The 23,260-nt window shown below is 40.7% G+C and overlaps 1 protein-coding gene and 1 pseudogene across 1 annotated transcript; one reads left to right on the forward strand and one right to left on the reverse strand.

The window, feature by feature from the left end:
* Positions 1 to 7,362: 7,362 nt before the first annotated feature.
* Positions 7,363 to 22,816, reverse strand: LOC148021413 (DNA polymerase II subunit B4-like). The gene is made up of 3 exons (XM_087699269.1): positions 22,519 to 22,816; positions 22,144 to 22,262; positions 7,363 to 7,922 (listed from the first exon to the last, which is right to left on the reverse strand). The coding sequence occupies exons 1-3, from the start codon at positions 22,692 to 22,694 to the stop codon at positions 7,708 to 7,710; spliced, it is 510 nt and encodes a 169-aa protein (XP_087555395.1). The 5' UTR covers positions 22,695 to 22,816; the 3' UTR covers positions 7,363 to 7,707.
* LOC148021414 (uncharacterized) lies at positions 11,103 to 12,531 on the forward strand (annotated as a pseudogene).
* Positions 22,817 to 23,260: the final 444 nt, after the last annotated feature.

Below are 23,260 nucleotides of genomic sequence, written 5' to 3' on the forward strand. Positions count from 1 at the left end.
CTAGCTAGCCAACCACCCATTGATCCTAGGTGGCCACACATGTAATCATCTTATAATTATCACCTTGTCCTCCCTTATCATCTTGCAATCATCACCTTCTCATGCACATATTTCACCTAAGCTCATAAACCTTACTCTCATTATTTTCACCCTTATCATTTGGCCTAAGCAATCTTATTATCATCATTTATGGGTGGGCCTCTATATCAACTATTCTAAACAATCCAAGAGCTATTAAAGTAAATATGCCTTACACTCTAGGAAATCCAAGGGTCATTAAAGTAGAACAGCTTTTGTAGGACACACGTAATCTTGTGACAAACCTTACCCTTTAGTACCATTCCATGCCTAGAATGATAATATATATAAAATTTTTATGTTATCATATGCTAGTTATATGGGTACACATGATTGTTTGCAAATTGTGTAATGCTTATATAGTGCAATCCTCTCCATAACCAATCCCAAATTCTATAAGAGCTCCCGAAATCAAGCAACCTCATAAGCAATCAAGGTTACTTCTCTATATTCTACCTCTATTTTGGAAAATGATGTTGTGGGTTGCTTTTTAGTACTCCAAGCCACCACAATGCAAGGCTAAAAGCCTAATCATTAGTGGATCTCTTATCACAAGAATATCCTACCCATGTGCATTTGTATATCCAACAAATTAGAAGTTATGTCCATACTTATAGGTATGCCCATAGTCATTTTCAACCTTGAGATATTTGAAGGTCCTTCTCATTGCATTCTAGTGAGGTTTCCAGTTTAGAAATTTTGAATCCTAGTCACAAACAAAAGAAATTTGAACTCTAGTCACACACTTTTAAAGCCCTAGTCATGCACATTTAAAGTGCTAATAACACACACATTTAAAGCCCTAGTCACACACATTTCAAGCTCAAGTCACACACCTTCATAGCCTTGATCACACACCCATTAAAAGCCATACTCACACACACTTCAAGCCCTAGTTAAGCACATGCACATTTTAAACCCTAGTCACACTCATGGAACGATTGAGTGAGGTTATTATGTGTGTGTTGCTATAAGGTAGGTTCATTGAAGCAATGCATAGAGCCATGCCTTATGTTAAGGTCAACATACATAGGTGTAAGCCTAGACACTAACCAACATCTATGTTATACTTCAGTTATGAGAGAAAGAGAGCCATGTGAGAGGGTTATAAAGACACAAGAGTGGGTATGTGATGAAGGTGTGCAGGTTGAGAGAGAGAGAGAGAGAGAGAGAGAGAGGGGGGGTGAGAGAGGGTAGAGATATGGAGAGAGAAAGAGGGGGAAACATGATAGAGAGAGAAGAAAATATTTAAGGCAATAACGGGGGGGGCACATGGTTATAGTTGCATCAAGAGGGTGATGGCTCTACTGATGATTGTTGCCTCCATCGCCTCCCATGTTCTTATATCTTCTAGAGGACCCTATTTTTCATGTCCTCTTCTTCCATGCCCCTAGCCTCTTTAGAATCTCTCTTGTTTATTTCTCCTGGATCCTAGTACTATCCTTGTTTCTCTTGAGTTTGTCTTGCCATTGAAAGCTTAGCACTATGTAGCATTTTCTTTAATTGTTATATGATTTCACCATTGTGTTCTTCTGGTTCCCTCGCATCTAGCTAATGGCTGCTACTACCCTATGCACATTTGTCACAATGGTGAGAAGTGTGAGTAGCAAGTAACTTTGCGAGAAGGGAAGCTTAATCTAATGAGATCATTCTCGCACAGGCTTTTATCACCAACAAGGAGGTTCACTAACCTCGTTACTATATTCAACAATGGTTTGCAAACCATCTTAAGAAGGGAGTGGGATATTGAGGGAAGCAAGTGCTACACGCTTGACTCCTCCCTTTTTAGTGAGTATAAGATTGTGCACAAGTCACTGCCTTCCAAAGATGGCAACTCTAGTCAAGGACACAAGTAGTGATGATGAACCCTTGTTTTAGGGTGCTAGCTCATCAGGTGTATAAGCTCGTGTTATTGTCTTGGAGAGGATGCCATAAAGAGTAGAGGTTCAAGAACTTGAACCGTTAGAGGAGGACGTGTTGTTGCTATAAGTGCTATCAATATGGTGCTTGGAAGTAAGACTAGTAATGTACTTAAAGTAAAGGTACATGTAATGAAGGATAGGGTCATAGTGACAAAGATTCTTGAAATGTATGACGGTAATAGAATATTCGGGTTGCCATCCACACATGGCAAGGTCTCAAGAATGGATGGTATGGAGCAAAAGTCAATGTCCATATTTGGACTAAACTTGTAACGTCTAACATGTCAATTCCATTCAGTGTGCGAGTTAGCTATTGTGTGGGTGCACTAAAGTGCCATAGGATAAATTGCCCCTACTATACTACCAATCACAAATTTAATAATCTCTTCTTGAAGAGTACATTGATAAGGAAGATGGAACTCGAGCATTACATTGACGATGGTAACAATGCTATGTTGTGCCATTGCTACTAGAAAGTTGGCTATTTGTGTGGACACTTGTAAATTTGTGGTGTATTATGTCATGCCACATGATACCAAAATGACAAGACTAATGCTTTATATTGGTCAACATTTTCATGTAGTGCAGTATGGCACGTCCAAGTCAATGATCACAAAAACAAAGAAGATGGTATCAGAGGTTTTAAGAATACATAGGAGTGCAGGGCCATGAAAGGTATAGATGACAATGGCAAGGGGCCTTGTCATAAAGTCACTAATGGAACAAGGCCAAGATTTGAGCGGCAATGCTATAGGGGATTGTGAGTTTGTAAATTTATTGGATGAATCGGTACCTCTTGTTGAGAATCACAAGTATATACCATACTATTTTTGCTACCCGTATTGATTACATATTACTAATAGTTTGGATGCTTCATAGATTTCGATGTATTGCGCAACAAGAGAAAAAAGGTGCAATGTCAACAAGGGAGTGCTATGATGCACTATGGCTTTTGAAGAAAAGATCAATATATACTTTCTTCCACTGAAGTCACTTCCCTAGCTAAGGATTGCCTAGAGAGATGTTTTGTTTTCAAGACATCTACAAAAGGCCTTGCCTCAAGCATAGACTCAGTGAATCACATGAGAATTTCACGAAATGGAGACCTTTGCAATGCATGGGTACAGTTTGATCATACTCACAAAGTAAAAGGCTGGGTTACAATGGCCTGCCACATGTATGTGCCAAGGTAAGAGGATTTCTTATGCAATGCCATATGGTGCCAAGCATTGAGACTCATTCTCAATTGAAATCTACTGCAATGTGCAAGAACTAATGACAATAGCCATCTATGAGATTAAAGAGGACATCGCCAAAGTTGAGTCTTGTTTTGGGAGTGATTGAACTCCATGATGCAGCAATGCAGATATCCATGTGGCAATTTTTATGGATTCATGCCAGATGAGGTAAGATCCAATTGGTTAGCAATTAAAACTATCTTCAATGAGGACCTAGAAAATGTGATGGATGGGAGAGACAGGTCATGCTTGTTTCATTGGAAGCAAAGCTTGCAGCAACATACTAGAAAGTTTGTGAAGAAAGAAAAACAACAAGAGCACCTCTCCATATTCGAGTAATGGAGGTTGGCACAAATAAAAGTTGATGCAACAACACAAGCAGCATTGATAACGAAGTGGTGACAAAAAGGCCAAGTGCAAGAGTGTGATATTCTATCCATAAATATTTGGCTTAGTCAGTGGGATAACTAAATTACACATTATTGGGGAGACATCATGTTTGTTGTAAGAACTCTTAATACATGTGAATTAATTTTTTGTAATTTAGGAGGTCCACAATTCTTCATTTACTACAATCCTTGACAATTGCAAGTTATAAGGAGTGATGTGGAGGTTGCCGAGACACCAAGTACAAATCTCTCAGAGAGCATGCATAGTTTGTGGCTTACAAGGGAGGATTCAAGAAGATCTCATTGTACGATGCATGTTTGTCAGACATGGCTAATGCCATGCTTCAAAGTGCAAGACAACATACCTATACCCTCAGTAAGCATCTTGGTGATGGCCCAAGCATGGAGGCACTTTTGCAATGAATTGCAACTAGGAATATCCTAAGCCCGCACAAGTTGCACGTATGGTACATGAAGTAGTGGCAGGGCAAGGGCTCCAATGTTTCAGAAGCCAACAAATTTGGAAGGAAACAAGGAAACTGTGCAAAGTAAGAGGAGAAAATCAACAAAAAGAGCAATAACTTCTTCTCACAAGCTTGAGTTTATAATTGAAACCAGGAAGCAATGAAAAAAAGGCCACCCTCAGAAGATTTTGTTTTATGGGGTGGAAGGAGACAAGTGTGCTTGAGTTTATAATTGAAACCAAGGAGCAATGACAAAAAGGCCACCCTCAGAAGATTTTGTTTTATGGGGTGGAAGGAGACAACACTTGTCTAATGGGTAACACTACAACTATGCATCATGCAACAGTACCATAACAAGGCATGTCTACTCTCGTGAGATAGTAATTCACACTTGTGGAGCATAACACCAATCCATCCTTGTAGATAATACGCAGGACTCCACTAGGTTTCAAAGTAAAGTGTATGGGATTGATCAAACTAAATGCAGCAGGATACTACAAAATTGTTCATAAGGTATTGTGGCTCCATTCCTCTTTTGTAAAAGACATCATCCAAGGGAAGGGTAGCCCAAAGGCTCAAATGATGTGGTTTTGTCCAAATGATATTACACATACTCAATATATTGATAGAAGTATAGTGTACATCCCATGTATTCCTCTTATTTGAAAGGTAGATACACATACAAATATCATGTATGAAGAGATATCCAACTTGATGATTACATAGTTTAGGCTAGAAATAATGACAAGGAGAACATGCCATGCGATAAGTGAAACAGACGATTGCACAGTTTAGGCTAGAAATAGTGACAAGGAGAACATACCATGCGATAAGTGAAGCAGACGCCACCATGCCTATAGCATCGACAAGTCTGATTCCTCAAACCCTAGTGTCAACAAGGTCCACAAAGAGGAGGCATGGGGAGTTTCACGAGAGGCAACCAAAAGAGTTGCAAGTGCACAAAGTATAGTAGCAAGCCTTGTGAATGAAGTCAGCAAGGATCTCAAACATGCTTTTCATGTAGCAACAGACAGTGTTGGGCTATATCAGGTCCATATAAAACTTGAGCCTTCATGCACATCTTGACCTTTAAAAAAGAGAGTGCAGTGAAGCATTAATCTAGCTTGCAAACATATAGTGGTGGGCTATATGAAGTTCATATAAAACTCAAGCCTTCATGCACATCTTGACTTTTAAAAAAGAGAGTGCGGCGAAGCCTTATCTAGCTTGCAAACATCTATTCTTTGTATTCATCAAGATTTTGCACCTGTATGAAAAGGAAGACACTTATGCACCGACCTAGGATTTCTAGCAAAGCCGTGTCAACAATCCTTTGTCGACTTAGCCTGCACCCACCCTAGGATAATATTTCTAAATCAGCCTTCTATCTTCTATGCATAGCTTGTATTGGGCCTCTATATTAGAACTTTTTGTACCACAAAATTGCAATTTTATGAATTAGTTTGTGTTGTAACCTTTTTTTGTGTAATTGTGAACATATGCATCTAATCTATGCTACAAGTCCCCCCGCCCCTGCCTCTCTCTCTCTCTCTCTCTCTCTCTCTCTCTCTCTCTCTCTCATATTATGACCTTTTGTAAATATATAAAAATTGATTTTTTTAATTGAGCCTCGCAATCTACTTAACTTTTTTCATATCTTTAGGTAAAACAATCACATGCACAAAGCGGCATATAGATAGGAGTTGCATAATAGAACATTTCTCTGCCATGATTGATTATTATAGAAGGTTTTTCGATTTTGTTTTCTTTGGTAGATTTTATCTTGTTCAATGTGTACCTTAAATTTGCAATTGCAAGGTAATGATATCTAGATATCCCTCATATAATTCTAAAATCAAGATGAAACATTTACATTGTTATGAAAATGATATAGAACTATTCTTGTGTGTATCGAGGATAAGAAAAAGCCGTGTGAGAACCCGAACATTGGTCGAGTCTTGATTGATATGTCAAATAAGATCTATATGATCGAATGGCAAAAAAGTGACCTTTGTGGATCTAGCCTTTGGATTAGATATAGTAGTTATGTTGATAGCAACTCTATGCACAATGCATGGAGTTGCAAAAAATAGAGTTAGCCAAGACCCCTATTTTTGGGTCTAAGAACCACGGAAACAACCCTTGGGTGAGGAATCTCAAGGAGGCTAACAACACCCCTGATAGAAGTATGAGAGCACCACCCCCAATCTCATGGTAAAGAAAATATTCACTAAAATATTCATTGGCCAACAAAATATGGTTCATAATATGATCGAACAAGCCAACCAAACTACCTTCTCAAGCTATAAAAGGAGAGCCCCTCTAAAGCCATTGTCAATCTTTCACCCAATCACAATTCTTCTTACTAACCTTAAACTCTTTGCTTATCATCTGACTAGATCTTCATCTAAGCTTCACAATGAAAGTGCAAGAGAGGACAGAGTCATCTTTGTATTATTTCATTTAAAATTAACGCAATTTCTATTCTTCTATTTTTACTGTGTATTCTCTACTCCTTGCTCAGATTCTATCCATAGTGCTGTATAATTTTTACGTATGGAACTACTTGCATTAGACCAATATGTAAGTTCAAGTACAAAAACAAGTTGATTATGACTAGAATATAAAAAAACACCATAAATCAAGCCCTTCCTAACTTTACCTCTATAGCATATTTATATCTTTATAGAGCTCGTTGATAAATTTCTTGGATGTATATTTTCATTACATAAATATATGACAGCACTATACATGAATTTCAGATGGTTCAAACTTTATCTCTATATCAACCTACGATTCTTTGCATATTTATCCTAAATTTCAAATGGTTCATGTATTGAGGCACCAAGTCAATCTACCATTCTTTGTATCCTGTCATAATCACATCTTAATTCTCTCTTCTATTCAAGGAAGTAAAACATGCCAATCATTTTTACAATCTACGGGGACTTGGTTTACTTTCTTTTACAATCTACAGGGACTTGGTTTACTTTCTATTCATGTTGTCAAATGTATCATGCAAGCATTAAAATCATTGGCCCTATAAGTACTTGTACATCCATCCCCCGTAGGCCCCATATGACTACTAGGCCTAGAGAACTAAGAATTAAGACCTTTAAAACAATTGACCAACCTTTGTGCATGCTCTACTAAGAAGGCATTGCAAAATGTGGCTTCACAAAGAAAATCACCTCATGGGTGAGCCAAATTTTCTTGTTTTTCTTTTTTCCTTTTGTTTAAGAACAGATGTATTGAACAGAGAGAACACATGTACCTCCAAAGACAAACGGCAGTTGTATGATTATAGATTCCTGTAAGTACTGGCTGTTTCTAACTGGCAACCAACAATTTTACAATCAGTGCAGATAAGCATACCCTGAATTCTTTCAGTGTAAATCATAGCCCTAAGCTGATATGGTAAAAAACCCTGCCAAATGGGGGAAATAACACCTGAGACCATTAGGAATCCCAAACAGGATTAGTAGTCAGTGACAGCTTCACAGTTGGTGTTAGCCAACTTTCTGAATACATAACAAAGAGGATTAATACTGAGTGACAGCACCACAGTTGGGTGTTGCTGGGCCAACTTTCTGAATGGGCTAACAAAGTCTCAGCATTAAGAACTCAAAACATCCTGCATATTGACATCTTTGCTTGCTTCTTCACCTTCAATGTGTACATCATTGGTCTCCTCAGGTACGTGATTGGTTTCCTCAATTAGTGCCTTTCCTGATTCCCCATTCTCTTCTGCTTCACCATCTGCCTTTCGTTTCTTGACTTGAACCTTCTCCTTGGCCTCAAGCTTTTTGATTGCATTATCTTTGCGAAACTCTGTGTAAAACAGAAATGTACATGCCATACTATGCATCACTTCTTGAATTGCCAATACATAACTGTTAAATATACACCTGAGTTCACCCAATGATACAGGTAGACTGCCATAACTTTTTTGGATTTATGTGCAAATCTGCAAGGTTTGAACCCAGGACCTTTTTTTAAGCCTAGTGTGTACAGAGCACACAACAAGTCACCAAAAGGGACTTTGATTTTTTGATATCTACTTGTGAGTTTATATGTGTCTGCCTATTACAATGTCATACCTTTGGTTTCAGAAGGAGGTTTTAGTCCAATAAGCAAGGCCCATTGGATCAATCTAAAACCTTGACAAGCAAGCAAGCCTTGTCATGTCTTCACTTTATTGGAGGGGTTTTGTATTCCAATAAGCAAGGCTGGATGAATCAATTTAAACATTCACAACCAAGCCAGAGTGGATCAATAAATTTAAAACCTTGCCAAGCATAACACAGGTCAACTGCTTGAACAGTAATTGTGTGTCACGTGTAAATCTCCAAGCCCTTTGCGAATCATACGCCAATATATAGCACTGAACTATACAACTAAATCTATCTGCATATTGCTTGATCACAATGTGTATTCCTACTTTCGGCATAAACCACCCATGTGTCTTCATAATACATTTCTTTGCTGCTGATGACATTGTCAGAAATTTGGATACTGCCTTTAATAGACAAGTGAATACTCGTCCAATAATCCCACGAAAACAAATCCCCAAAAAAAAAAAAGTACACAAATTGTGCAATATAAATAAGGTTGGGTCTAACACATTTGAAAAGTTCCAATTGAGAGAACAGGAAGGAAAAACAAGGGAGCTTTTTACCCAATGGTGGTCTAGAAGTTGATCATTGGCCATTAGAAGGATCACAATGTTACCCATGAGAGTTTCTTTAAACAATATTTAGGAAATCCATCAATGGAGGAGCTTTTCAAGGTCCAGACTCTGTTTGTGCATGACATGCACAGTCTCTGTTTATAATAGCCAGTCTGCTCAGCCTCAAACAATCTCCTTCTTAGGATTCAATTTCAGTCAGCATGACTTCACAATGTAGACAGGCTACAAAAGCTAGGAATCAATAATTCAGTCAGTCGAGCAAAAAATCTAGTGTGACATTTTGTAGCTTTGAGCCACAACCAGTTTCAAAAGTCAATCCTGACAAGTATCAGAAGAGCTACTAAAGGATTCAACTTTCAAAATCCTTGGTGATAGTATGCTGGTAAGGCTTGAATTTACAAAGGCCTCTTGAGGTCATGGCTTCAAAATCCTTAGGAAATCACAAGGACATACATAATCTTGTTAAGACACTACATTGTGGCTAAAGCCCATTCTCAAGAGTACTCACGTGCAGTGTGCTTTGTCATTTCTTCCACCAGTAGCACTTACTCCATGAGTCGATTCACGAGGCTCTTGTTAGCCTTCTTATGTTAGTTATGTCAGTCTATGTCATCTCTTGGTTGTGAGCTCCTGTCGGGGACTCTGATGGAGACACGAGCTCTGGTAGTTTAGGTGCATTTTCTTTATTTGTCAGCTTCTTGTGTGCATTCCTAGCCTAGTTTCTCCACGGTCTCTGCCTACACCTGCCCAACATTGTCAATGTCATCTGGGATTTCTCCAAGGTCTCCCCTATTTTTTTGGCCTTTTCTTCAATGACCAGCATTTAATACTGGTCAGCCAGCATTTATGGCCTCTTCAAGATCAGGTCGGCCAGTTTTTTTGTGATTTTGCTATTTATAGCTGCACCCCCTTAAATGCTGGTCAGCCAGCATTTATGGCCTCTCCAAGATCAGGTCGGCCAGTTTTTTTGTGATTTTGCTATTTATAGCTGCACCCCCCACTTGGCAAAGGCACACACACTCTTTAGTCTTCAGTCTTCCCTTTGCAAGTGCACACTTTGACACTCTGACTCTTCGTGCTTGGTGCTACCATCGTCATCAACCTGATCTGGTGCCTTCATTGGCTGCGTGTAGGGACTGATCAGTCCATCATCCTTGTATAAGCATTCTTCTTCAGTCAGTGCACTATTCTTCCTTCATCTTCTGCTTGCTCTCTCTCTCTCTCTCTCTCTCTCTCTCTCTCTCTCTCTCTCTCTCTCTCTCTATGTTCGTGTTTCTCTTCTGTTCCGCACTCTCATATGGTATCATGGCCTAAGCAAGGACACAATCTGGAGATTTCTTGCAGAAGAGCAAGTTTTCATCGCTAAAAGGAGCAGCCCGGATCTTCAAAACACAGACTTTCAGCCTGCGTTTACAGCCCACACAAGTGATCCTAAGCCTAGTCGACCCTTCTGAAGATAAGGCGACATCATCTAGGACCATAGTTTCCAGAAACGGCGTTTCTAGTGCCCAGAAACGAGACGGCCGTTTCTGGCCGTTTCCAGGAAACTGTGTTTCTACTAGACAGGGGACAGGCAAGGTAAAACCCCCAAAACAGGCTGCATTTCTTAGTCGCCCACATATTTCGTCTCTCCCCTTGCTCGTTTTGGACTATCCTACTACTGCACCTGCTCGAACTGAAGCAATCGTGCTTGAACTGCTACACATCAGCCCATGGTCACTCAGTAACGCTGAAAGCTCTCTTCTCGAAAGGTAACCTTCAGCTGTGAACATTCAGCTTGTTTTTTTATATATTTCAGACCTGAATGTCTGCAATTTTCAGCCCAGATATATGAAATTTTTTGTCCTGCCAGTTGTGTGTGCACTATTTCAGCCTTGTGTGTCATTTGTTTGTGAACATTCAGCCTGTTTCATGCAGATTTTAGACTTGAATGTCTGCAATAATCAATTTTCAACCAAGATATATGAAATTTTTTGTCCTACCAGTTATGTGCACACTATTTCAACCTTGTGTCATTTGTTTGTGAGCATTCAGCCTGTTTCATGTAGATTTCAGACCTGAATGTCTGCAATAATCAATTTTGAGCCAAGATACATGAAATTTTTTGTCCTACCAGTTGTGTGCACACATTTCAGCCTTATGTGTCATTTGTTTGTGAACATTCAGCCTATTTTCATGGCACATGTAGATTTCAGAACTGAATTTTTGCAATTTTCAGCCAAGATATAAGAAAATTTTTGTCTTGCCAGTCATGTGCACATTATTTCAGCCTTATGTGTTATTTGTTTGATGTTTGGACAGCTTGCAGCCAAGCAAATACCATGGCTCCTAATCCTAATTGGCGCCATATTACTCTCATAACCTCATATGAGGGGTCAGGTGGATCTAAAAAGTGGAAATGTATTTATTGTGGCATGGTGAAAACATGGAGTGTCACTAGGGTCAAAGACCATCTTGCTCATGTGCCAAGAAGAGACACAGCTCCATGTGCGAATGTGCCAAGAGATGTGAAGCTTTCTCTTGATTTATGGAGGAGGCAACGGCTTTGTCTTCTGACAGTTGGTGCAGAACAAGACCGAGACTTAGCCATAGCTCAGCAACAAGAGGGTAGCACAAGTGTGGTTGGACCGTCAAGGCTGCATCAAATCCTGTTGCAAGTGCATCCGCTTCAACCTCAGTCTTTGATTCACGTGTGACGAGAACTCCTTTGCCTCGGCTTGATGTTTCATGTGCTCCTAGAGGTTCAATACAGAGGGCTAGCACACATGCTACTATGCAAAAGCAAGCCATAGCTGAGGCAAATCGAGAGTTGATGAGATTGTTCATTAGATGTGCTATTCCCTTCCATGTGGCTAAAATAAAGCAATGGAGGCGAACCATAAAAGCCATCAGCCGCATTGGATGTGAATGGGACGGCCCATCCTCAGAGGCACTACGCACACGGGAGCTCAAGAAGGAAAAGGTATGCATTGAGGTTCAATTAGAGCCACTGAAAAATGCATGGAAGAAGTATAGGTGCACCATTTTGTGTAATGGATGGTCTAACGCCCGTAGGAGAAATGTGTATAATGTCATGGTCTCATGCTATAAGGGCACTATGTTTGTGAAGGCCATTGATGTCTCTTTGCCAGGCCTTGTAGTGACAAGTGCATTTATATGGCAGCATTTGCAGGATGTCATCTTGAAAATCGGGCTTGAATATGTTGTGCAAGTTGTGACCGATAATGGAAGCAATTGTGTCTCCATGGATAGCATGTTAGAGCAGAAGTTTCCAAGCATTGTATGGACACCATGTGCTTCTCATTCCATTGATCTTTTAATTGAGGATATAGGCAAAATTCAATGGGTTGAGGCCATATTCAGCACGGCCACAAGTATGGTCAATTTTGTGAGGAGGAGGCTCAAGGTTTTACCATATTTCACTCATTTAGCCACCTTGAGCTCTTAAAACCCTCCACCACCAGATTTGCCTACATCTTCATTGTGCTTGAGAGATTGGTGCGCATTCACAAAGAGTTGGTACGCACTGTATGGTGTGATGAGTTCATGCAGTGGGATGAGTATGATTATCCAAAGACCATGGCATTTCGGTGCAATGCCATGAATGATACTTGGTGAAAAGATGTGGAGGCTATGGTGAGAACTCTCAATTCTATCTACACAGTGCTACCCATTACCGATATGGAGGGTAGCACTATGGGTCTTCTTTATGAGTATATGGATAAGATAGGAGAGACTCTAAAAAAATAACTTTTTGTCCTCGGACAAGTAACTCGAGTTTTTATTTTACAAATTGATATTATATGTGTGAATTTTGAAATTTGAATAACTATTCTTGAGACTTGAATTGACATTTGTTCAATGTTGACATCTTAAGGACTGCTCAAATCGTAGCTACGTGGGAGAGAAGATGGAATTGGTTTCATAGAGAAGCTAGAGAAGCTAGAGTCTCTCTACCTGAGTCTCTCTACTTACTCCTCACACTCACTCAGCTCATCATCTCGCCAAAGAGGATGCAAAACATGGGTCACTACATGAATTGGTCTATGAAACCAATTCCATCTCCTCTCCCACACAACTACGATTTGAGCAGTCCTTAAGATGTCAACATTGAAGAAATGTCAATTCAAGTCTCAAGAATAGTTATTCAAATTTCAAAATTCACATATATAATATCAATTTGTAAAATAAAGACTCGAGAGTTACTTACTTGTCCGAGGGCAAAAAGTTATTTTTTTTAGAGCCTCTCCTATCTTATTCATATACTCATAAAGAAGACCCATAGTGCTACCTCCATATCGGTAATGCGTAGCACTGTGTAGATAAAATTGAGAGTTCTCACCATAGCCTCCACATCTTTCCACCAAGTATCATTCATGACATTGCACCGAAATGCCATGGTCTTTGAATAATCATACTCATCCCACTGCATGAACTCATCAGACCATATAATGCGCACCAACTCCTGATGAACGCGCATCAATCTCTCAAGCACAATGAAGATATAGACAAATCTGGTGGTGGAGGGTTTTAAGAGCTCAAGGTGGCTAAATGAGTGAAATATTATAAGAACCTTGGGCCTCCTCCTCACAAAATTGACCATACTTGTGGCCGTGCTGAATATGGCCTCAACCCATTGAATTTTGTCTATATTCTCAATCAAAAGTTCAATGGAATGAGAAGCACATGGTGTCCATACAATGTTTGGAAACTCCTCCTCTAACATGCTATCCATGGAGACACAATTGCTTCCATTATCGGTCACAACCTGCACAACATATTCAGGCCCGATTTTCAAGATGACATCCCGCAAATGCTGCCATATAAATGCACCTGTCACTACAAGACTTGGAAAAGAGACATCAATGGCCTTCACAAACATAGTGCCTTTACAGCATGAGACCATGACATTATACACATTTCTCCTACGGGCGTCAAACCATTCATCACACAAAGCGGTACACCCATACTTCTTCGATGCATTTTTCAATGGAACCTCAATGCATATCTTTTCCTTCTTGAGCTCCCATGTGCGTAGTTCAAGCTAAGGCAAAGGAGTCCTTGTCCCACGTGAATCAGAGACCGAGGCTAAAGCGGATGCACTTGCAACAAGATTTGATGCAGCCCTACTTCTCTTTGACGGTTCAACCACACTTGTGCTACCCTCTTATTGCTAAGCTGTGGCTAAGTCTTGGTCCTATTCTACACCAACTGTCATAAGACAAAGCCATTGCCTCCTTCATAAATCAAGAGAAAGCTTCACAACTCTTGGTACATTTTGCACATGGAGCTGTGTCTCTTCTTGGCACATGAGCAAGATGGTCTTTGACCCTAGTGACACTCCCTGTTTTCACCATGCCACAATAAATACATTTCCACTTTTTAGATCCACCTGACCCCTCATATGAGGTTATGAGAGTAACATGGCGCCAATTAGGATTAGGAGCCATGGTATTTGCTTGGCTGCAAGCTGTCCAAACATCAAACAAATAACACATAAGGCTGAAATAATGTGCATATGGCTGGCAAGAAAAAAAAATTCTTATATCTTGGTTGAAAATTGCAAAAATTCAGTTCTGAAATCTACATGTGCCATGAAAACAGGCTGAATGTTCACAAACAAATGACACATAAGGCTGAAATGTGTGCACACAACTGGCAAGACAAAAAATTTCATATATCTTGGCTGAAAATTGATTATTGCAGACATTCAGGTCTGAAATCTACATGAAACAGGCTGAATGTTCACAAACAAATGACACAAGGCTGAAATAGTGTGCACACAACTGGCAAGACAAAAAATTTCATATATCTTGGCTGAAAATTGATTATTGCAGACATTCAGGTCTGAAATCTACATGAAACAAGCTGAATGTTCATAAACAAATGGCACACAATGCTGAAATAGTGCACACACAACTGGCAGGACGAAAAATTTCATATATCTTGGCTGAAAATTGCAGACATTCAGGTCTGAAATATACAGGAAAACAAGCTGAATGTTCACATCTGAAGGTTACCTTTCGAGAAGAGAGCTTTCAGCGTTACTGAGTGACCACGGGCTGGTGTGCAGCGGTTCAGGCACGATTGCTTCAGTTCGAGCAGGTGCAGCAGTAGGAGAGTCCAAAACGTGTAAGGGAAGAGATGAAATATGCAGGCGACTAAGAAACGCAGCCAGTTTTGGGGGTTTTACCCTGCCGTCGCTTGTTTGACAAAAACGCCATCACCCAGAAACGGAAACGGCCAGAAACGGCCGTCCCATTTCTAGGCACCAGAAACGTTGTTTCTGGAAACTATACAAAAGATGATAGCCCCGAGCCATACCACGCGCAGCAAGACTACTTCACAACGTCAGAGAGCCATAGATGGAGCTAGCACTTCAACTACTCTAGCAGATTCTCTAGCAAATTCAGGGGCTTCTGATAGTTCTAGCCCATCAGCTGATGTGGATAGCGATGAGCCAGAGGAGGATCAAGATGACAGCACCTCTATTAGCTTAGATGATGTTGCTACAGATGCTTGAGCCTTGAGCCTTTATCGTTGATGTTGAGCACTGTTGACAGTTGTCAGTTGCTTATGTTTTTTCCCATGGCTGGCTAGTGGCCGTTGTTTGAACTTTGAAGTTATCAGTTCTTTGAGATCTCATAGATCTATTATCTTACTTTGATATTTGACTCTTGAGACATGTCACGACTCACATGATACATCATATGATCATTGCTATAGCTTGTAGTCTTGACTATTGAGTCTTTAAATTGGCTTTTGTTGATGTTAGATGTATCTAGATTCTAGAATCTAGGTTGCCTTCTTTTGAAATTTGAATGATAAATGATAAATCTTGATGTATCATGGATCTACTTAGTACTATGATCTATCACCGGTGACTACTCGTATTATCATGAGTGACGAGTGATGAGTCTCATGAATGATGAACTTGACTTTTAACTTTTAAGTTTTGATCATGATTCTTGGATGACAGATGTTATGATGTTAGTATGTTACACTTTTGTTTCAAAATATTGTAAGTTATTTTGGGTGATTTAAGATTTCTTCAATCTTGTGATTTGCAGCTTGCGAAATTGATAACTATGTGAAATTGCTGCGCAATGTGATTTGTGAAATTTAAATCATGGGTCTAGGAAGTTAGATTCTTGTGCTAAAAGTTAAGATTGATCAGTCACCAGTGACTCTAGTCTCTAGTATACTTAATATGTGTGTATATATATATATATATATATATATATATATATATATATATATATATATATATAAAATCATAATTTATTGGTTTCTCCGAAACGCCATTTCCACCAAAATTTCAAATGGCCAAAACTCCGAAACTCCATTTCTTCCAGATTCCGAAACTCCCGTTTCCGAAACACATGGAAACTATGTCTAGGACTAGGTGACCTTGTCCACACGCCAGGCGGCTCCAGCTTTCCACATTTTGCAGCAAACGCAAATTTCTGTTTTGACAGCGGCAGCTTTCTGGTGCAGGTGGTAGCTCTTTGGCATAGGCAACATCCTCTTGGTGCAAGCGACAACTCCGAGTGGCAAGTGACAGCCTTTCTTTGATAAACGTAGCTTTCTGGGTGATTACAAGATCGAAGATGTCTTACTAGTTCGTGAGCTTTGATGACTCAAAGAAGTAGCTTCTTTCCAAACACTCTTTTTGCAGAGATGCAATTATCACGATTATAGTCACGAGAGGAGTCCCTCGTTCACACCCATCCCCCTTCTATTAATCTATCTCAAAAGGCTCCATCCAAAGTAAAGATGCCGTCCTTAATACCCTTGGTGCAGGTGCCTATCATACCTTCATTACCCAAAGAAGAAAAACTCGATGGTTCAAACGATTCATTGTGGTCATGTAAGGGAGTGCATACTCCATACCTTTGATCTTTGGGCTCTTGTTTCAAATTCCATCCCCTGTCCTAAGGAGGATCCAACAGATGGGACTTCTATGGACCAAGCAGATTCTTTCTCTTTATGAGTTTGCAAGAATCTGTCCTTGTGCATGTTCGCAGGTTGCAGTGTGGAAAAAACTTGTATCTTTGTATCAACACAAGACATTTGCCCACAAGATTTCCCTTGAGAAGAAGTTACGAATGCTCAGTCTTGATGATTCCTCCTCTATGAAGGAGCACATCATGAAGATGGAGGATACGAGAGGTGAGCTTGCCTCTCTTGGTCAGCTGATATTCTTTGAAGACATGGCTTGATCCTTTTGACTCAACTACGATCATCTCGGTTTGATGCCTTCTACACCAACCTTATCACATCAAGGATCCACGAGACACTCTTATGGGAGGAGCTTTCACCACTTGTCTTGAAGCATGATGAGCGACTCAAAGAGGTTGGGGCCAATGGTTCTAGCTCCACCAAGGCATTTACTACATGTACAGGATGAGGGAAGAAGAAGGCACAAGTCAAGGACAAGAAACAAGAGGACAAGAAGGATGAGAAAAAGGAGAAGCAGCCTAAGTGTCCACACTGGGGGAAGGGCACTTATTTCGAGGAGAAGTGTTGGTAAAAGTACCCTTTTTTTATGACAAAGGAGAAGGATTCGAAGGATACCAAGGGTGCCTTGGCGACGACAAAGTTTGTCCTTGTTGGATGTAAAGTCTCTTCGTGTGTAAAGTCCCTTAATCTTAGTGTGTATAAACTTATGGGTGTGAACACACCCTTATTTGTACCCTAACATATGAATACATTTTATTCTTTGTGTACCATCACTCAACTGGTACACTCAACTTGGGATTCTCTCACTCTCACTCTTAGCATTGATCCTACTCCATTTCTGTCTCACACTTCATTGCGCACTCATCCCAACAAACTTTTATCAGAGAGGCAACAAGAGTATGCGTGGTTCTCAAGGACAGTGCATGCCAATTCGACACACACAAAGGAGTCAGGTTGTTCACCTTTCAACCAATCAATGAGTAGCAAGCGTTTGCCTTGACCAGGCGACTAATCAGTTTTGTCAATTGCACTTATTTAAGCCAGAATGGGCAGCAAGCCAGCCCGCAACGGTCATTTCAACCAAACAGGTCAGGCGTGGGCAGCAGTCGACAACATGAACAAAAGGCGGCTGTGTGCACAATAGGTGAAGCATGAGGCGACACGCAGACAACAGTCAACAATCAACAGGCGTGAGGTAACAGGTCGAGCAGGTGCACAACAGGTCAGGTAACAATTCGGGTGCAACGGCACAGGCCATGCATGAGGCAACAAGTCAATGGTCATGTTTCGGCCATTTTCTTTTGTCATTTTTTTAAATTAAATTCTGCAGACTATTCTCCTTCCCGCTGACAAGGGTTCACATGCATAAACACAACTCTCAAATCTACACATAATTATGCCCAAAAATTTGGGGGTTTTCCTAGATTTGATGCCAGTCATGCATAACAGTTGCATTGGACCCGAAAATTGCAGAAATTGTGCACTTTGAAAATTTGGGGTTTTTCATGTATCAATAAAATTTTGCTTAGCTGAGCCGAATTTACTGACATTGGTGCACATTGTTGAAGCAATCTTGGTGCTGTAAAGCAGTGAAATTTGATTTTATTATCTCCCACTTGTGAGATTTTGAAGAAATTGCAGAGAATTCTGATGTTTCTGTGTATCAAAAGTGCTTTTGGGAATATATGTATGCAATACACACGTTTGGCAGCTCCCATTAAGTTTATGTATTGCTGAATATTCATGGTGTAGGAGTCTTAGTGATCACTTGCAGATTTGGGATTATTGCAAATGTATTTTTGGTGATATTGCTGAAGTGGGAGTCACTTTGCAGTGGTATATGCATGGATTATATGCTGAAATCTCAGTTACATTGTTGAAAGCCATTCCTTCCACTGCTGTGATTTACCTTCCCTTGGTGAGGGGGAGTCCCTTTCACAGATACGTGCATTGCAAGTATTGGAGGCTACTCGGTCTCCCTCGCAGCAGGATGAGCCTATTCGGATTCCTCGTTAGTACCACCAACTCATGCAAGATTCAGGTGTTTCTTATTTTCCTACTTCTCCTACCAATCCACACAAATCAACTCACTTACATGCCCAGCAAATACTTCACTCTGTGTGAACTATGCTCTTGTGTCACAGATTCTTCATGACTGTGAGCCTACTCAACTTGAGAAGGCTCGTGCACAGGATATTTGGCGTTGAGCCATGTAGAAGGAGCTCAATTCCATTGAGCGTAATCAAACTTGAAAGTTGGTTCCGCATCTCCTGAGAACGAAGGTGATAGGTGTGACGTGGGTCTATAAGACCAAGTACCTTGCAAATGATTCCTTGGACAAGCATAAAGCTAGACTTGTTGCAAAGGATTTTACTCAAAGGGCAAGTTTGGACTATTTTGAGACTTTTGCACCTACGGCTCATATGTCTACTATTCGGGCTATCTTGGCTCTTGCAGCCCACTATCGTTGGTCTATTTATCAGATGGACATAAATTCTACCTTCTTGATGTAATGAAAGAAGCTAAGAGGAGAGAGAAGAAGAGCTGAAAAGAAAGAAAGAGAGCAAGAAGAAGAAGGGAGAAGACTAGAAGAGGAGAAGAAAAGAGAGAAAAAAGGAGAGAAGAAAGGAGGAAGCCATGGAAGTTGGAGATGACTAGAAGAGGAGAAGAAAATAGAGAAAAGAGGAGAAAAGAAAGGAGGAAGCCATGGAAGTTGGAGATGAAGGTGAAGAGTATGATCTTGATAATAACCGGTTGCCCTAATCTGGGGATCTTACACCTTATATACCCTGGTCAGTGTAACTGGGTGTCTAAACCCTAGTCAGTGTGTATCCCACTTGTTACAATCCATCCTCACTGAAGGTTTTTGCCCTCAAAAACAATGAGAAATAGAGGGGAGTGAGGGGTGGACTAAGGAAGGGTTACACAGTACTACTCTGAACCCTTTGACAATGAAAATTGGGTGGGTAGAGACTAGGGACAGCATGCAATCCAGGGCCAGCCTGCCGAAGTAAACAAGTCATAACTTTTGATAGGCTTCTCCAAATAGGGTGTACCACATGTCGAAACGGAGCTTATTTATGGCAAGGACAGTGCTCTTATATGGGCAATGGCGTGGCTAAGAACAGCTGGTTGCACAAGTAGCAAAGGTCAAGCAAGAAGCATATATTAGAGGCAACTTGGTGACACGAGAGCCTCACTACACTACTAAGCCGAAGGCATCACTTCTGTTGAATAGGTGGCAAGCTAGAAAGACTACAACTAGTGTCTGTGTTGGTGACAGCAAGAAGTGGGCGGAAGTAGGGGTACTACGTGTGCAATCACTGATGAGAAAAATGGAGTTGGTGTGGCCGCAATGGCTCATGGAGCAATTGGCTGAGTAGGAGGAGCTCAATGGCAAGTTGGTGGCGGATGGTCACACGTGATGGCGATGATAATGGAGATAACCTTGCTTTGATACCATTGTTGGCCCAGATGAGTAATAGAACAATCAACTAATAGAGAATAAAAGATAATGTGAGAATTAATCAATGCACAATAACTCAATCACAAAATGACAAGTGATGTATTAATGGAAAAGAGAGAGTACAACTCTCAAGGCGATCACAATGAATAGTGCCACACTTACATGCTAATGATGAACAATGTCCCTTCTTATAATAAATCATAACCCTAGACAACTTAACCATCCTAGAAAAACTTAACCCTAGTATCAATGTCTAGGATGCTAGGAGCAACAACTGCATTTAATGATAGTTTAAATGCTTAGGAACCCGGATGATGGATCAAAAGGTATCAATGCATAGTCCGTGAGATGGCCTACACAAAACACGAGAAAAGAGAGACTTCAAAGATGGAGAAAACAAAAAGAAAGAACTCAAAAGAATGCTTTGGAAATGGAACCCATATATCAAGACATGAGACAATCAAACACAACCATGAGTCACCGACTAAGTAGACACTAGCACTAGCTCCCTCTCTCCAACACGACCTGCAAGTAACAAAGTATGCTATCAATGATATCTTAGGAGGAGGGAGCCTAGTACAAATAGCCAACAAACAAGATGAGGTCAGTCAGCATCTGAAGAGCCAAGAAATGCAGTCAGCCAGTAAAAAATGCCATTCACCCATAAAACAGGGCAAAATAACTGGCATCCATTGATCCACACTGAAAAAGAAATGCGTAGCCCAATAAAACACAACCAGACTCACATATGGACTGACTAATCTGCTAACAGGAGCAGGCAAAGGGAGAGTACCAAAGAGTGTTGTCAGCCATCACAAATCCCAAGTTCAACAAACCACCAATGTTGATAAAAAGGGCTATTTTGGGGCTGAGGGAGAGCAACAGACAGCAGCTCACAGCAGTACACAGATGAGAAGACCCAAATAGAAGGATCAGCAGCAAGGCGACAGCCAGTGACAGCTGGGCAGCATGGGATCACCAAGGCAGTACGGGGCAGCACCAGAAGCAGGCAAATGGCTAGCAACAGTCAAAACACAGCCTGTAGGATGGCTGAGTAGTAGCCAGCACCACTAGCAGATTTCTCGGCAGCAGTCAAGAGGATGGCAGCGACTGGCTGATGTGGGTGACAGCTGATGTGGCAAGTGCGGCAGCACCAGTAGGCAGGGACAGTAGCCTGGGCATGGTGGAGCCACCAAATGGCTGAGAGGCAGTCCTCCAAGGCAGGTGCACCAGCCGATGAAGAGGAAGATGATGAAGTATGAGGAGGAGGAGGAAGGTGATGGAGAGCTGGCAATGCAAGTGATGGAATAGGATGAACAGAGTGGACATGAGAGAATGCCCACAACCTAATCCTTTTATAGGAGTTAAATTAGGCCGAAATCCATAATACCTTTGACATCAAAGCCACTAATTTTACTACCTCAGTATAGTAGACTGTAGCAGAACCAGCTACGAATATACAGGCCATTCATAGATTTCAACAATCTTGATTGATCAAATCAAGACTCGGTTTACCCTGTCAATGGTATTAATGCAGGTGATTTGGCAGGTCTTATGCTGGTCACTGAGAGCTTTTGCCCGAAGTTTAATCTTTATTCACATCTCCCCAATCAGCTTCCTTTATCTCAATCTCTAGCTGGTAAAAATGATCCAAATCTCCTAATGTAATTCCCAAGATGACTGTTGTTCAGAATTGGCATATTATCAGACTCAGAAGTGGGCCCCCAATCTTTTTCAGCATAGGTAGTTGATGGTGGCTTATTAGAACAGTGGATCTTTGAGGCACCCCAGTTCAGGTCTACCGGGATTTCAAGGCAAAACCCACCAGTCATAATTCCTGAGTTCCATGCTTTTTGTGTGAAGAACAGGCCGACCTCAATTTCACAAACATTGTTACTAGCAAATATGAGAAATAAAAGAGAAACGATGGATACCTTCAAGGGAAAGTTTAAGAGGCTCCACAAATTCTGGGAAATCTATCTCCTCGACAGCTTTGAGCACATCATCTGCATTAACAGTTTGTCTTTTGGATTCTCTGCAGAGGTCATTCGCCCTGTTCATGATGCGAGACTCGTGAGAGTGATAACATTTATCTCAATTTGCTCCTTAAGAGTTAAGCTATGGTGAGAGTGATAATACAAAGACAAAGCCAAGAAAGAAGCCAAAAATCTAGTTAAGAGTTTGTCTTTTGGATTCTCTGCAAATATCATTAGCCCTGTCCATGCAACAATAAACCCGAAGAAAGAACATCAGAAATTCCAAACTACGAGCAAGACCCTAAACCGTGGTTAAGGGGGGAGATGCCGTACGTTGCCGAAAGATAGTGAATGAATATTTTGGCGCTCTCAGCAAAGGCAAGGACGGCTTCTTTGTGGAGGGAAATCTCCTTCTTCTCGGTCATGTCCTTGGTGAGCTCCACGAGCTTGTTTTTCACCACTCTGCGTACATTTGCGCGAGGAAGATCGTCTGACTCGGCAATCGTCATGGCGAGAACGCAACAAGCTTTGCACGAGCAATGCCTCTACGCAACAGCCATTAGTGATGATCATCAATTATATTCGTCATGGGTACATAGGCTCCGTGAACGGTCATCAATTGTATTTGTCATCAAGGGGGGTGTGGGAGTGTGGGTGGGTGCGTGGATACATGTGTGATCTTCATGGATACCAAGATGTGTGCCAATGTGTATAATCAATTCAATCAAGACATTAGTTTCACAACATGAAAATGGTGTAGAATTGTCTTGGCTTGAAGAATTTCCTCTCTGCATATTATATGATCAATCACCTCTTAACTGGTAAATAAGCAAGGTGATGTCAGTACAAGGAATATCGTGACGTACCATGCACATCATTTTCACTCGAACTTTCTTAAGCCAACACGAAATGAGCCTTCATCCTTATCATCTAGCGGCTAGCAAGTACCTTATATCAATGGAATGTCCCTTAAAAATGTATTTATATCATCTAATGGCAAACAAACTTAAAAATGTCTTTATACCAATGGCAATGGCAATGGCAATGGCAATGGAATGTCCATGGATGGTTGCTT

This window comes from Lygodium microphyllum, chromosome 18 (genome assembly GCF_053477565.2).
Source record: "Lygodium microphyllum isolate KBCC chromosome 18, Lygodium_microphyllum_v1.1.10, whole genome shotgun sequence".
In the NCBI taxonomy this organism is placed as follows: domain Eukaryota; kingdom Viridiplantae; phylum Streptophyta; class Polypodiopsida; order Schizaeales; family Lygodiaceae; genus Lygodium; species Lygodium microphyllum.